The 14278-nt window shown below is 49.2% G+C and overlaps 4 protein-coding genes and 1 long non-coding RNA gene across 11 annotated transcripts; 2 read left to right on the top strand and 3 right to left on the bottom strand.

Annotated features, from left to right (window-relative positions):
• Positions 1-541: 541 nt before the first annotated feature.
• Positions 542-2897, bottom strand: LOC9655923 (heparanase-like protein 3). Of its 5 annotated transcripts, XM_002980567.2 has the most exons (10): positions 2785-2897; positions 2307-2737; positions 2222-2258; positions 1988-2174; positions 1782-1927; positions 1491-1724; positions 1262-1439; positions 1082-1204; positions 918-1026; positions 546-866 (listed from the first exon to the last, which is right to left on the bottom strand). In XM_002980567.2, the coding sequence occupies exons 2-10, from the start codon at positions 2562-2564 to the stop codon at positions 594-596; spliced, it is 1545 nt and encodes a 514-aa protein (XP_002980613.2). In that variant the 5' UTR covers positions 2565-2737; positions 2785-2897; the 3' UTR covers positions 546-593. The 5 variants fall into 5 exon arrangements, with proteins under 5 accessions (XP_024541543.1, XP_002980613.2, XP_024541544.1 ...); XM_024685776.1 differs by having other exon boundaries at positions 1491-1927; XM_024685777.1 differs by having other exon boundaries at positions 1082-1439.
• A 76-nt stretch (positions 2898-2973) lies between these two features.
• Positions 2974-7528, bottom strand: LOC9656594 (exocyst complex component SEC8). 2 transcript variants are annotated; one of them, XM_024685770.1, is made up of 26 exons: positions 7418-7528; positions 7140-7352; positions 6883-7056; positions 6709-6813; positions 6544-6653; positions 6305-6487; positions 6136-6259; positions 5979-6085; positions 5627-5910; positions 5468-5571; positions 5299-5411; positions 5181-5245; positions 5003-5127; positions 4908-4957; positions 4752-4852; positions 4595-4692; positions 4443-4550; positions 4208-4390; positions 4070-4155; positions 3852-4014; positions 3724-3801; positions 3577-3678; positions 3457-3531; positions 3309-3404; positions 3211-3260; positions 2974-3150 (listed from the first exon to the last, which is right to left on the bottom strand). In XM_024685770.1, the coding sequence occupies exons 1-26, from the start codon at positions 7451-7453 to the stop codon at positions 3063-3065; spliced, it is 3021 nt and encodes a 1006-aa protein (XP_024541538.1). In that variant the 5' UTR covers positions 7454-7528; the 3' UTR covers positions 2974-3062. The 2 variants fall into 2 exon arrangements, with proteins under 2 accessions (XP_024541538.1, XP_024541539.1); XM_024685771.1 differs by having other exon boundaries at positions 6136-6241.
• A 114-nt stretch (positions 7529-7642) lies between these two features.
• Positions 7643-10079, top strand: LOC9656593 (transmembrane 9 superfamily member 11). Of its 2 annotated transcripts, none has more exons than XM_024685773.1 (2): positions 7643-9717; positions 9857-10079. In XM_024685773.1, the coding sequence occupies exon 1, from the start codon at positions 7711-7713 to the stop codon at positions 9673-9675; it is 1965 nt and encodes a 654-aa protein (XP_024541541.1). In that variant the 5' UTR covers positions 7643-7710; the 3' UTR covers positions 9676-9717; positions 9857-10079. The 2 variants fall into 2 exon arrangements, with proteins under 2 accessions (XP_024541541.1, XP_024541540.1); XM_024685772.1 differs by having other exon boundaries at positions 9820-9955.
• Positions 10080-10134: 55 nt separating this feature from the next.
• On the top strand, positions 10135-13096 carry LOC9656592 (calcium-dependent protein kinase 7). The gene is made up of 3 exons (XM_002980700.2): positions 10135-10434; positions 10740-11736; positions 11852-13096. The coding sequence occupies exons 2-3, from the start codon at positions 11203-11205 to the stop codon at positions 12935-12937; spliced, it is 1620 nt and encodes a 539-aa protein (XP_002980746.1). The 5' UTR covers positions 10135-10434; positions 10740-11202; the 3' UTR covers positions 12938-13096.
• On the bottom strand, positions 10676-11539 carry LOC112350105. The gene is made up of 2 exons (XR_002993653.1): positions 11428-11539; positions 10676-10731 (listed from the first exon to the last, which is right to left on the bottom strand). It is a non-coding gene; the product is annotated as an uncharacterized LOC112350105 (long non-coding RNA).
• Positions 13097-14278: the final 1182 nt, after the last annotated feature.

Raw genomic sequence — 14278 nt, 5'->3', positions numbered from 1 at the left:
GCAGAACATTACTTTGGTCATGAAGATCTTGAGCTCGTCCATGACATCCCAAAATACCCGGATCTGGCGAGAAAGATCCGGGCTGTCCAGCAGCACCGCCTTTGCTTGCTCGTACTTCCCTTCATAGACCAGATTGTAGGCCAGATGTGAGGATCGTCCATTCCATTGTCCGCAACGAAGAACCAAGCGATGTATTTCGTGATGGGAAGCAGCAGAGTGAGAAACTCCAAGCACCAGTCATCAACTGGGGCGATGAGATTTGCATAGTAGGCTGGATTGATCCTGGCGGGAGAAAGCGAGCAGGATGAAGCTTTTTTCTTTAACAAAAACACTCTGAGCTATATAGGCGCCATGGCTGGGACCAAGAGAAGTGTGTGTTAGTTTAAGAAAGTGCCTCCTTCCAAGTACACACTGTTGTCATAACACTGTCACAAAGAAGCATCAAAGGAGAAGAGGTGTTTCACAACTTAACATTACTTTTTCGTGTTATGACATGGTTTTTATAAGACTTTCGGAAGAGACTAGAGGCGGGGTGGTAGACTCTCTGAAAAACTCGCGTCCAAGTATGAGTTATTTTCGTATTTCTCTAGAAATTAGAGAGTACAGGCGGGGACGAAGGCATCTGGGAGCGTGATGAAAGCAATCGAGAGCGGTGCTACTTTGCTCGGGTTGGATCCCTCCACCGCAATGGCCTTCAGTTCGCTCTTAGCGCCCTCCAAAACTTGCCCATTGAGAGCCACTCTTTGGCTCTGGACGTTTCCATCCGGCGAGCTCAAGTGGTACTCCAGCTTTTGCGACTCGAGCCCCAGATCGAGCACCACCTGTGTGTTGTTGCTGAAGTTGATCACCAGGACAGCGATTCCTCCCTGTTCCACATTCGAATAAGCGAAAGGAGTGAGCCAAACCAAGGAGCTCACCCGGGCGTTTTTCAAACAGTGTGCGTATGTGTGGAAGCTGGACGAGTTGAGACTTTGTGATGTCACATTTAACACGACTTCGCCCATAAGCCTCTTCCAGAGAAGCGCCCTGGAACGAAGAAAGGGAAGTAAAGCGTCCTGAACCGATTTTGAGAAAAACTTACGAGTAAAAGTCTGGATTTGGATTGAAGTTTGAGTCGAGGAGGCCGTAGTTACCTCCTATAAGACTTTGACGACAGAATACTGCCGTGTTGTGAAGCGCAGCCATCCCAAGCTGGTCCAAGTACCTAGAATTGAAAAAGAAATAGCCAGGAAAGAAGAAGCATAAAAAAAACTTATCATACCAAAAACTAAAGACAAATGCGTCACTGACGAGGTGCTGACCACCGTTATAAATCCCTCCTGCTTCTCCCACCCAAGCCTTCGCTCCATTTCCATACTGGCGGAGAACGCGCTGGACTTGCTGATATCTATCGGCGTGAGCCGCGTTGAGTATCCGAGCAGCAATGTTTTTGCCATCACCTGTGCCAATTGGATAGTACCAGACTGTGAAGAGATATATATATAATTCACCTGGTCCAAGATCGTAGACGTGCAAACTGACAGCTCTCAATGCTGGATCTGTTCTGGTTTGCTGTAAAACTTGGCTGTACCAGTAAGCATCAAAAAAGCCATCCGGTGCTACGAGAACAGGCTTTTGCCCGGTTCCATAGATTTCGTCAATTGTCTGTTGGAGTTCGTCCACATCTGCTGCATAGTTCCTCGAATCCAATGTAACTCCGCTAAAACTACTACTTAGCTCATTGCCTGCATGGAAAAGGAAAAGAAACCAGTTTAATAGCTTCCAAGGCAGTTGACTTTTACCAAGCCCCCAAGCTTTGATAGGATAGCCTTTGCTGGCCGTGTACGCTATGAAATCTCGCGCATTGCTAGAGTTCCAAGGTCCCTGGAACGTGTTATCGATACGTTCTTTCCCGTGTAAAGCGTTTAGACCGAATGCCACCAGCGATCTGTAGAAGTGAAACTCAAACACTTGAGACTGCTCGAAACAGCATCGGGGGTGTTATTACCCTGTTCTCTGAAAGAATTCATTTAGTTGCTGCCATCGTGACATATTGAGACATCCAGTAGAAAATCCGAACCTGTGGTTCTGAGTGGTGAAAGTCTTGCAAGTCGTCGTCGTGGCAGAGCTTCCAACGTCGTAAAAGATCTGATCCTCCAAAGACCCTCCAAGCCGTATCAATAGTGGAGCCAACGCTGTAATGCAGACTGTCAGGAATTTCCGCCAGGGAAAAACAATTTACCTGTCACAGCCTCAGCAAGCAGACGATTTGTAAGATCCTGAAAAATTGCAATCGATAAGGCTGTGAATTCTGATGGAAAGCTTACCAGGTTGAGTATAGAAGAATGGAACCAGCTGCAACTTCCATAATTGCACTTCCCCTGCGGCCACCAGTCAATTGTTGCGCAGACAAAATGTTCATCTACAGTAGCCACAGGAATTGATGCATCAAGGGCCAAGGTAGCAGGAAGAGCAATCCACAAAGAATGATCTCGGCGGTGGTGTCGAGGGAGAAGGCTTCCTAGAACTGCCAGAACTATGAGAAGAAGCGTCAGAGTTCCACAAGATGCTAAACAGGTGTTCATGGCTCTCCAAAAGTCTCATCGCCGAAGTTGAGAATTAAAGGAGTAGAACTTCCTGGTCACATACGCAATGCACGGGACAGTCGTCGTTCGGGAGAGAGAGTAGTCCATTCCAGACGCACTCATTTGCAAGTGGGTCTCGTAGATAAACCCGGAAAGAGCAAATGTAGTCGTCACTGTGAGCAAGAATTGAGTTAAGTTAGCAAGTAGCTCACGCACTTACTGGTCAGCCGCCGGGAAAATCAATGGCTGTCGCTGTCCTGAAAGACTTCGTCGAAGTTCTGAACAGAAAAAAAAAACATTCATTTCCAGATACTTTCGAACCTTTCCGAGCTGTAAGTAATACAACGAGATGTCAATTTGAAAGCGTAAAGGGACTAAATGTGCAAGAACAGAAAACACAGGAAACCTCTTTTAGCAGAAAGAATGAATGCAATGTAAAAATTCTATAAACTATACACTTTGCACAAACAGCTAATGTACACTCCCTCCTTTTCTTGTTCAAGGCGCCAAAACTTTTCCGATGCGTTGCACAGCATCTGGTGGAATTTCTCTGCCTGGCACATTCACTTTGAGAAGATTGGAGACTCTGGAAAAAAAAAAGAAAATCCAATAGTTATTTGGAGAATATCGAAAACAAAAAGCTTACTCGGTGAATGAGAATTCCGAGTCGTGCTCGTTCACGAACGCAATAAGAGCCTAAAGAAACACACACATCACATACAGAAATTTCTCATAAGATGTTACCTCAAAAGGCATAGTAAGAAGTTCATAGTAGGTTCGGACTCTGTCAAGCCGTTGTTGCACCATATCAGCATCTGTCGAGCTAAGTGCTGCCAAGGCCTGTGGAGAAAGAGATCACGTAGATGAAACTTAGATTCATCAGAATGATTACTTGCTGGAATGCGATGCAATTTCTACATATTTGTCGAACTCCGAATACGTTAACTAAACTCATGTCGTTCAGAGCCTGCCACACCGAAATGTTAATCATACAAAGCTGGTCAAGGGATACCTTAACAAACGCTGTCGCGGCAACTCCACATATTCCACCAAAAGCGTAATTTCTTTTGGCGGAAGAAATATAGAAAGTCATTTCCTCATCCCATCTCGTAATCTGAAGGGAAACGTTTTGAGTTTGACATAAATACACAATATCTACCTGAGAAGTAAATGAAACAATGAAATCTTCAGGTTCTTCAGCATCGTGATCGCTAACATAGACTCTCCCGGTCATACTCTGCACAACACTAGATGTAAGGCGGTAATATCATAGCTCACATGATAAACCTGTAGATAATGTATTGCTTGAAGTTGCATTTCAATGCGGAGTGTCCGAAGGCATTCCGAAGAAAGATCTTGGTATTTCGCGATCAGACTATGTAGCCCCGAAGGTAAAATATTGCTGGGCCGCTTAGACGCCATGTCATTCTTCTTTTGTTGCGATCCAAGACTGTAAAGGAAGTTCCAGAACGGCAATAAGATAAACGTACTTGAAAGTCACCTACTTTTGGATCGAAGTTGCAAGAGAAGATAAAGATTCGCTGAGAGCAGCCAGAAGAACGAACTTCTGATCACCATGTATGAGTTGGTCCTGAAATAACAAGTTGAGGTATGAACAAAAACTGTAGACTGCAAATATTTACATGTTTGATAGGCCGCAAACTCAAAAGCAAATTGTTCATCTCCATTTCCAGCTCAACGTCCTCTCCATTCGGATAATGATCAGGGCAATCTGCTTCAAGCAAAACACTTGCAGGGTCTTGCTGCATGAGTTGTTCAACGTCGGTCCTGCCGATAATGCTGGAGCTCAGGCTACCCAGGACGGCCTAAATCCAAGATAACAAGAGTAAAAAAAAATCAAAGGAAACAAATACGCACTTCAGTGTATGCAGCCCGACATCTTTCAAGAGTCCTCTCCAAAATAGTCTGCACAAGCTCCAGAAACTCGGGCGCATATTTTGGCATTGCATGTGCCCACGCAACAACCTGTATGAGCAGGTAGTGAGAATCACGGAGCAGTGCTAGCATACCTCAGAAGCTAGCTGATCTGCCACAGAAGGCCCAAGTAAAGCGATGGAGGACATTTTAGTCACGGATGAACGCGTTTTAAGACGAAATGCGGCAGAGCCTAAGAAATACATCAGTTCTCCATCAGAGAAAAGAGATAAGATATAAAGATAGGCCTACTTGCTAGGGCGTCTGCAGCACGAGTTCTGTAGTCCACGTAGATTCTTGGTAAAAACTGGTCCTTTATAAAGGTCTCCAAAAAATTATGCAAACCCTCCTTGCTACGCAAGACAATGGTTAGAAGGGAGCTAGAAAAAGTAAAAGACTCTCACTCACCCAAGAGAAGCATATTTTTCTGGAAGCAAGGACGTAAATCCATCTGTGAACTGAAAGGAGGAACAGATAAACAAAAGAAAAACTCGTAGCCATACCTCTAACACAGGCCGGTACAGTGATGCAATGAGGTACATGCCCCTGTCACTAAGTACTGTACTAACCCCAAAGCCTTCTTGAGCGTTTGCGGATCCGCGCCTACGAACAGGTCGAGGAACAGCTCCTGATCCCGATCACAGTTATGGAAGTCCAAAAGACAGAGCACCTACAACTTACCAGGCAGAGACATGGCGTCCGTAAAACGAAAGGTAAACGACAATCCTTCATCAGGGCCAGCATTGCTAAACCGAGGACATCAGACAAGAATTTTGAAAAGTACGTGAGTACAGCTTACCTTTTATCCGCTGCAGTGACTTTTGACTGTCTTGCAGCCTGACCAGATGAATCGGTCTGCGTAGCATCTGCATTAGCTCGAAGTATGTCGCAAATAAATTGCTGGCATTCACTCTGCGAACAGGAAGTTAGACCGGAAATTAGAAAACAACTCTTGAATGACAACTTACCTGAATGACAGTCACAGCAAAGCCAATGTTGTATCCACTCACAGAATGAGTATCATCATCTCCAGTGTGAGATTCCATAGCCTTTCCAACAATCACATGATTTGCTGCAAGTTTTACAGTTAGCTTGCACAAGGTCCAAAGATGCATGGAGTACAATACCTAGTACACGGGCCAACATGGCCAGGACAGGCTCCACGAGGTTCCTCGCAGCCGTTTGACCGGGTCCAGTTGGCCCAATTGACGTCAAGGCTTCAGATGAAGCCCTCACCTTCTTTGCATGCTTGCTGTCTTGAACTTTCTTCAGGCCTAGAGTTAACACGCCATTTTTGTGAGAAACTGATATTTTGGAGACTTCAACGCGTGGCCTTGAAGCATCAACTGCGACTGCGTGTGCTTTGATTTCCTCGATTATCAAATCATGTACTGTCTGCCTAAGACGCTGGCTGTAGCAAGCAAGTCAGAAAATAAAAAAGAAAACAAGAATAACGGGGGAAAAAATGATCTTATGTACCTGATGAGTGCACCAGCGGCAGCCGTTTTTCCCAGCAAATTTAAGCATTCTACCATTGTCTGGAGGTATTTCACGTTCAGCGTAGCATCACTTTTGGTTATAGCTTCCTACAAGAACGCAGCGTGATCAATCAAGGACATACACACACTTCTCATACCACAAACTCGTTAGGGGTCGCATCTCCTAGCCAAACAAGCGTCGCTCGTTTGGGCTTCATACTTTCTTTGCCGACACTTTCGTCCTGGCTCAATTCCTCGTCCTTACTATCGGCAGAAATAGAGCTGGACAAGAAAATCAGATGTCTGCTTTGCATTCATGCCACGCACCTTTTATCACTTGAATTTCGCCGATCTTCGACGTGGCCGTTTGCGCTCCCGTCACCACCATTCTCCGACTTCTTGAACGTTCTAGTCCGTCGTGAAAAAGGGTGCGAACTTCCAGCAGGAAGTACCATGGTATCAATATTTAATAGATCATCGTCGGCATTCTTGTCCCTGATAACACTAGTGCTGGAGCAAAAAAAGACAACTTCGATGAGGGGCAACATCTATCCGTACAGACAAACCTGTATTCTCCTTTACAGTAAAGATGGGAATGCAAATCCTCCACGACTTTGAAGAAAAGCACGCCCTTCATGTTTGAAAACTCTGCACGCACGTCTTGCAAAGCACCGACCTGTGCCACCAAGAAAAATACTTCACTTCATGAAACGCGTAAAAGAAAAACACACCCCTTGAATTCCCTCCCGCTCGAGCATGCTTATTGACTGAATATGTAGCTGGACAGCTGAATAATACCGCTTCTCCGAGATATACTGCTCTATTTTTGCTGGAACCTGAGACAGAAAACACGAGGAATGTTACGAACCAAAGAAGAAGAGACGAAGAAAATAAAAAAAACTAGCCTTTGAAACATTGTCAATTTGATCCAGTAGAGAGATCACATTTCGGAGTATAACAGAACGGTACCATTGTTGTTGGAGCTGCTTGTGTCGAGCACCCAAGAGTTTCTTGCAATCGGCAAGCTGTAGCTTGAGGCCACTCAAGCCTGTGGCGGATTCACTAAACAATCTCAATATCTAGAACAAAGCCAAACGAAGAAATAAAAACGGAAAGACCACGAGCTCAGCGAAAGCAAAGAAAGAACGCTGTCCATCCAGACCTGGGAATAATTATGGATTGCCTTGTTGAATCCTTTGTGGTAGCCGCGGACGACATCATCCACGAGCGCCTCAATCGCATCGCGCTGCTCTCGCAGCGTCTGCGTGGCGTCCTCGGGATTATGCGATGTGAGGACCTCGACGACGTGCGTGAGGGAGTCGAATCGAGGTTGCTTCCACGAGTCGTCGATTGCCTCGAGCTCCTCCTTGACAGCCTGCGAGAAAATTCCAGATCGAAGCATGAAGAAGAGACAGAGATGTAGATTCGAGCGATTCCAACCTCCCAATCCACAACCGGTAGCGGCTGTGCCGCCATTCCACGCGATCACAAGAGGAGTAGCTGCATTGATCGATCGATCCGCGCAAAACCCTACAGCACTTTTAATGTGAATTCACCATAGCCCTAAACTACGTTTTGGATTCTACCAAATATCCCGTCACAGAGAATATTCTGGCACCGTTAGTACTGGTAGACGGAAGATTCCGTTAAATTGGAGATTTAGGGCATTCACAGGGCAAATAGTCTAGATCTTGAGCTGTGGAGGCGCCGATCTGGGAGAAATCGCCCCGATCATGGGGACAAAGCTGGAGATCTTGGCGGTGCTCGCGATCCTGTGCTGGATCCACAATGCGGCCGCCTTCTACTTACCAGGTAGCTACTTGCACGCTTACCCCGACGGCAAGGATCTGTACGCCAAGGTGAATTCGCTCACCTCCATCGAGACGGAGCTCCCCTACAGCTACTACAGCCTCCCCTTCTGCCAGCCCCAGGGCGGCGTGAAGAAGAGCGCCGAGAATCTTGGCGAGCTCCTCATGGGCGACGAGATCGAGTCGTCGCCATACCGGTTTCGGATGAACACCAACGAATCCAGCATTTTCCTGTGCACCCACACGCTCTCGGACAACGATGTCAAGCATCTCAAGCGCCGGATCGACGACGTCTACCAGGTGAATCTCATGCTGGACAATCTTCCAGTGGTGAGGTATACTGTGATCCCCGACTCGGATCTTCCGCCTACGCGCTGGACGGGTTACTTGGTTGGCTTCCATCCGCCCAACGATCGCTACTACATCTTCAACCATCTCAAGTTTAAAGTCTTGATCCACCAGTACGAGGACACGGGTGTGGGATCGGTGATGGGAACCGGGGATGGATTCGACGTGGTTCCTGGCAAGAACTTGTCCGGCTACGTGGTGGTGGGATTCGAGGTGGTTCCTTGCAGCTATCCTCACGAGAAGTCGAGCACCAAGGATCTAAAGATGTATGACAAGCTTCCGGAGGTGGTTTGCGAGATGGATCGGGGGAGATACCAGGTGGTGGAGACTGGTGCGAGCTTAACTTTCAGCTACGAGGTGAGCTTTGAGCTCAGCCCGACGAGGTGGCCGTCGCGGTGGGATGCATATCTCAAGATGGAAGGCTCGCGTGTGCACTGGTTCTCGATTCTGAACTCGTTGATGGTGATCGCGTTCCTGGCCGGGATCGTGTTCGTCATCTTCTTGAGGACTGTTCGCCGGGATCTCACCAAGTATGAGGAGCTGGACAAGGAGGCGCAGGCACAGATGAACGAGGAGCTCTCCGGGTGGAAGCTCGTTGTGGGCGATGTTTTCCGGCCGCCACCTCACTCGAAGCTGCTGTGCGTCATGGTTGGAAGCGGAGTACAGATCCTCGGGATGGCCATCGTCACCATCTTTTTCGCAGCGTTCGGGTTCATGTCGCCGGCGTCGAGGGGTATGCTGCTCACGGGAATGGTGCTGCTGTACCTCTTCCTCGGCATCTCGGCTGGCTACGCTGCTTGCCGGCTGTGGAAAACTTTGAAGCTGGGTGATTCCGCCGGATGGAGGTCCATCGCCTGGAGAGTGGCCTGCTTCTTCCCGGGGATCTCGTTCGTCGTCCTCACCTTCCTCAACTTCTTGCTCTGGGGAAGTCACAGCACTGGAGCGATCCCGCTCTGGATGTTCTTCGTGCTGGTGGCGCTCTGGTTTTGCATCTCGGTGCCACTCACGCTCTTCGGCGGCTACTTGGGAGTCCGAGCCGAGCACATCTCCTTCCCGGTGCGCACGAACCAGATCCCCCGCGAGGTCCCTGCGCAAAAGTACCCCTCCTGGGTGCTCGTCCTCGGCGCCGGGACGCTTCCTTTTGGAACTCTCTTCATCGAGCTCTTCTTCATCATGTCGAGCATCTGGATGGGCCGCTTCTACTACGTCTTCGGCTTCCTCTTCGTGGTCCTGGTGCTGCTCGTCATCGTCTGCGCCGAGGTCTCGGTGGTGCTGACTTACATGCACCTCTGCGTCGAGGACTGGCGGTGGTGGTGGAAATCCTTCTTCGCGTCGGGCTCGGTGGCACTCTACGTCCTGCTCTACGCGATCAACTACTTGGTGTTCGATCTCCACAGCTTGAGCGGGCCGGTGTCGGCAATGCTCTACATGGGATACACGCTACTCATGGTGCTGGCGCTCATGCTCGCTACCGGGACGGTCGGGTTCTTGACAAGCTTCTACTTCACGCATTACCTGTTCTCCTCGGTGAAGCTCGACTAAGAAAAACGCTGACAACAACGAAGGAACAAAGACTCTACACAGGTAAAGCTCTCGTTTTTCTTCCTTCTTTGTTTTTGCTGTTGGTGTAGCTAGCCGTATCTATCTAGCTTACAGTTCATGATTGATTATCTTCTTCTACTACAGTTTCCATAGCTCGAAGATTGATTATCTTCTTCTACAGTTTCCATAGCTCGAAAAAACTCTCTTTTTTGCTCACCTTTGTACGCCGAGTCGCTGCTGCTCAGTACTTTTCAGGAGCTGTTGTGTAAAAGCTTTGCGATCAAATGCTTCAAGGGGAGAAAGGAGAAAGAAAAGGAGAGAGAGAAGAAAGGCTCTTTTTTACTTTGCGGTGCTTGGGTTGGAAGAGTCACAAGAGATTATATTAAGCAGCCTTAAGAAATTAATCCCAGCCTCCCTATCTTATTAGCAGTGTAAAATGGAGCTTTCTCTTTGTTTTCTTCTTTCTTTCTGGCTCGTCGTCTTTGTGCTGTGGTAGCGCCTCTAGAAGCTCGGGAGTGGACTGGACCGGATTTGCGTTTGGCCTTCGTCTTTCTCTCGAGAAAAGTCAACACGGGCCGCGGGACTCATGACCCATGAGCAGTTCCAGCCGAGTGTTCTTATTTTTCTTCCGGATTGGAGGCCCCGGATCCATGATCCAAGGCAGGCGCAGCATTTCCGGCGTTAGCAATAGCGCCCAAAACCTTGGATTCGTCAAAACGAGCATCCAACCAGCGAAGGTCGACACAAGCCAAGTCTGAGGTGAGTGAGGAGAGAAGCCTTTTTTTTTCCATGTTTGCTCTTCGGATGGGATGGAGTGGAGGAGACTAGCTTGCGAGAGATCGCTGGAATTGGTGCTTGGAGGAATTTGGTGCCCGGGTTTTTCACAAGAGTCCGTGAATTCCTCCCTCCTCGTCGGCCCTCTTTGAATGCCTGGCTGCCCTCTTTCGGTTTGGTGATTGTTTTTTGCTGGATTGTTCTTGGTGGATGTTGTGGATTTGGATTCACCAGCGCAATGAAGCCGCGGGGATGGATGGACTGACGTTTGTCTCGTTGTTGCTGCACAGGTTTAACAGTGATATCAGTCGGTCAGCCGGTAGCATCATCTAAGCAGCGATATTTTCGCCCACAAAACAGGGGCAGGGAAAGCAATGGGTAGCTAGCAAAACGGCACAGGTTTCTCTCAGATCGGAGCAGGCAAAATCCAAGCTTGGAACTTGGAAGACAAGGAAACAAAGAATTAGTCTTCAAAGGTGGTTCTTCTCAGGGAAAAACTAGACTTTTCAGCTCGGGCTCCAGAGATCCACGGGAATTCTCCAGGAAACAGCGAAAACCTGCAGGAGTGGAAGCTCTAGAAAAAGTGGCAGCGGCTTAAAAGTCTTCCAGCCGAGAAGAAGTTCGTCCCGCAGCTATAAAGATAAGTTCCATCAAGAAAGCGAGGAAAAGCGTTTGAGCGGACGTCAAAGTCGCGGGTTCCAGGGAGAAAAATCGCTTTTTTCCGCCCTCCTGGAGCTCTAGCTACAAGATCAGATGGGGAATTGCTGCGCGACACCACCCCGAGAGGCGGGCGATCAAGACTCCCACAAGCCTCGAGGGAAGAAGAAGCGATTCAAGGGCAACCCCTACGCCAAGGACAGCGAGAACGGGCAGCGCAAGCTGACGGTGCTGGACGCGGAGCAGCGCACCGGGAGCTCGATCAAGGAGCGCTACAACCTGGGGCGCGAGCTGGGGCGCGGCGAGTTCGGCGTCACGTACCTGTGCATGGAGCAGGAGTCGCAGGAGCTGCTGGCGTGCAAGTCCATCTCCAAGTCCAAGCTCAAGACGGCGGTGGACATCGAGGACGTGCGGCGCGAGGTGGCGATCATGCGCCACCTGCCGCCACACTCCAACATCGTGGCGCTCAAGGGCGCGTACGAGGACGAGCGCGCGGTGCACATCGTCATGGAGCTGTGCGCGGGCGGCGAGCTGTTTGATCGGATCATCGCGCGGGGGCACTACACGGAGCGCGCGGCGGCGGGGGTCATCCGTACCATCGTCGAGGTCGTACAGGCGTGTCACCGCCAGGTATGTTGTTTGATCATGCATATGCATGACAGTGCATACGTATATTTCATGCATGCATGGATATATCATGCCTATGTCATATGGTTGGTGATGAATGATACATTTTGTTTTCCAGGGAGTCATGCACCGAGATCTCAAGCCCGAGAACTTCCTCTTCGCCAACCGCAAGGAGAATTCGGCGCTCAAGGCCATCGACTTTGGGCTCTCGGTTTTCTTTCGTCCCGGGGAGCGATTCAACGAGATCGTGGGCAGCCCCTACTACATGGCGCCCGAGGTCCTCAAGCGCAACTATGGCCCCGAGGTGGACGTGTGGAGCGCCGGCGTCATCCTCTACATCTTGCTGTGCGGCGTGCCGCCCTTCTGGGCCGAGACCGAGCAGGGCGTGGCGCAGGCCATACTGCGCGGCGTGCTCGACTTCCGGCGCGAGCCGTGGCCGGCGGTGTCCGAGTCCGCCAAGAGCCTCGTCCGCCGGATGCTGGAGCCCGACCCGCGGCTCCGCCTCTCGGCGTCGCAGGTGCTGGAGCACCCCTGGCTGCACCGCGCGGGGAAGCACGCGCCAAATGTACCGCTGGACGCCGTGCGGACCCGGCTCAAGCAGTTCGCGGCGCTCAACAAGCTGCGCAAGAAGGCGCTGGAGATCATCGCGGAGGAGCTGTCGCAGGAGGAGAATGCTGGCATGCGGGAGATCTTCGAGGCCATGGACTCGAGCGGGCGGGGCGGGATCACGCTCGACGAGCTCAAGATCGGGCTGGCGAAATCGCCCACCATCGTCACGAACGAGTACGCCGAGGTGGAGCTCAAGTCGGTGATGGACGCCGCGGACGAGGACAACGATGGCGTGCTCAACTATGGCGAGTTCGTCACCGTGATCGTCTACCTCCAGCAGCGGTTCGACAGCGACGACCACCTCCGCAAGGCTTTTGATCGGCTCGACAAGGATGCCAACGGGTTCCTGGACAAAGAGGATCTGGCGGCGGCGCTGGCGGAGGAGCCGGGCGGCGGCGATGGCGGCGAGGTGGTGGCGGACATCCTGGCGGAGGTGGACGCGGATAAGGATGGATTGGTGAGCTACGAGGAGTTCGCGAGGGTGATGAGAACTGGCACGGATTGGCGGAAGGCGTCGCGGCGCTACTCCAAGGGACGATTCAACAGCCTCAGCAATAAGCTCATCAAGGATGGATCTCTCACCGCGACCGCATAGTAAATTCTTTTCTTCTTTGTTTTACGTTGGAGCAAGATTTTTACTCCCCGCGACTGGTAAAATTTCCGCTAGTAGTAACCTCTAAGATCATAAACTTTGGACTTGTCAATAGAAGAGATTCAACACCGTCAGCAATAAGCTATAAATCTCTCACCGCAAGGGCATAGTATATTCTTTTCTTCGTTGCTACGCTGGGCCGCCAAGATCGTTGTCTATAGAAAATGCCGATTCAACAGCAATAAGCTGGAGGACGAAGACTAGAGGGTTCAAACAAAACTATGCAATAGCTTAAATAAGCTTTAAGGACTATCATCCAACGGTATGAACAGATCGAAAGTAAGACACCAGGAGAGAATGAAGAGTGAAAATCAAGGAGCTTGAGCAACAGTGGCACCAGATGAGCGAGGATCGCTACATTTTTACCATTGTAGCTGCAAATACAAAGGAGTACCGGCACAAGCTAACCAAGGAGCTATCAGAGAGGACAAGAGCACTTTCCGATCTACCAGCGCGACTCGTAAACCGCTTCCTAGACCCTCTTAGGCTGGACGAGGATGAACAAGACGAGGAAAACACACACAAAGGTTGTCATACCAGCAAAGGTGGAGCATGCTTAGGCAGCGCTGGGAAAGAGGGTTATTCGACTGGCTCTGCAAATGGAGGTACTACGTGCATGGTCGATTACACTATCTACATCGATTGCACTCTCTTCGAGGTGCACCAGGCCAACTTTCCTGGCAAATGCGTGGAACAAATGGTAGAAGAAGTCTTTCTGGAGCATCGCTTCCCGACAATGCAGCCATACATAAGGGGAGTAGTGTACAATGGCCATAGGAGAACAGGAGTCTTGCTGAAACCAGATGAAGCGGAGACACGGAGTGAAACTATCTCGCTAGCAGGGAATTATATAGATTATACGAGGTGGAATTTGCAAACCAAAATCTATGTGCATTGAGATAAGAACTGATATGATTACCCTATTACATACGTATATTAAATGTTTTAAGCATAAGATTAAGTATATTTTAGAATTTATACTTGATGTGACTCTTAATTTTTAGAATTTTATCTTTAATAATTCTGCTAATATAAGCTATCTATTTTGAACTTGAAACTTCCATCTTTCTAATAGATGGTTCAAATGTTCTATGGTAGTGCCATTCTACTCATCTCCTCAATGTTTACACCTAAAAGTGTTATCTCTTCACTATTAATTTTCATGTTCATCAAGTGGATCTTGAGCATCTTGCATTTGGCTAGTATGCACATCTGGATTATATCTTGCAATGGAGCTCCCTAAGAGAACATAAAAAGTAGAAACTACTTATTCCAGGTCTACTA

The sequence above is a fragment of the Selaginella moellendorffii genome, unplaced genomic scaffold (genome assembly GCF_000143415.4).
Source record: "Selaginella moellendorffii unplaced genomic scaffold, v1.0 SELMOscaffold_45, whole genome shotgun sequence".
Lineage (NCBI taxonomy): Eukaryota > Viridiplantae > Streptophyta > Lycopodiopsida > Selaginellales > Selaginellaceae > Selaginella > Selaginella moellendorffii.
The sequence above is the reverse complement of the archived record's forward strand: the minus strand, read 5'-3'. Positions and strand labels throughout refer to the sequence as shown.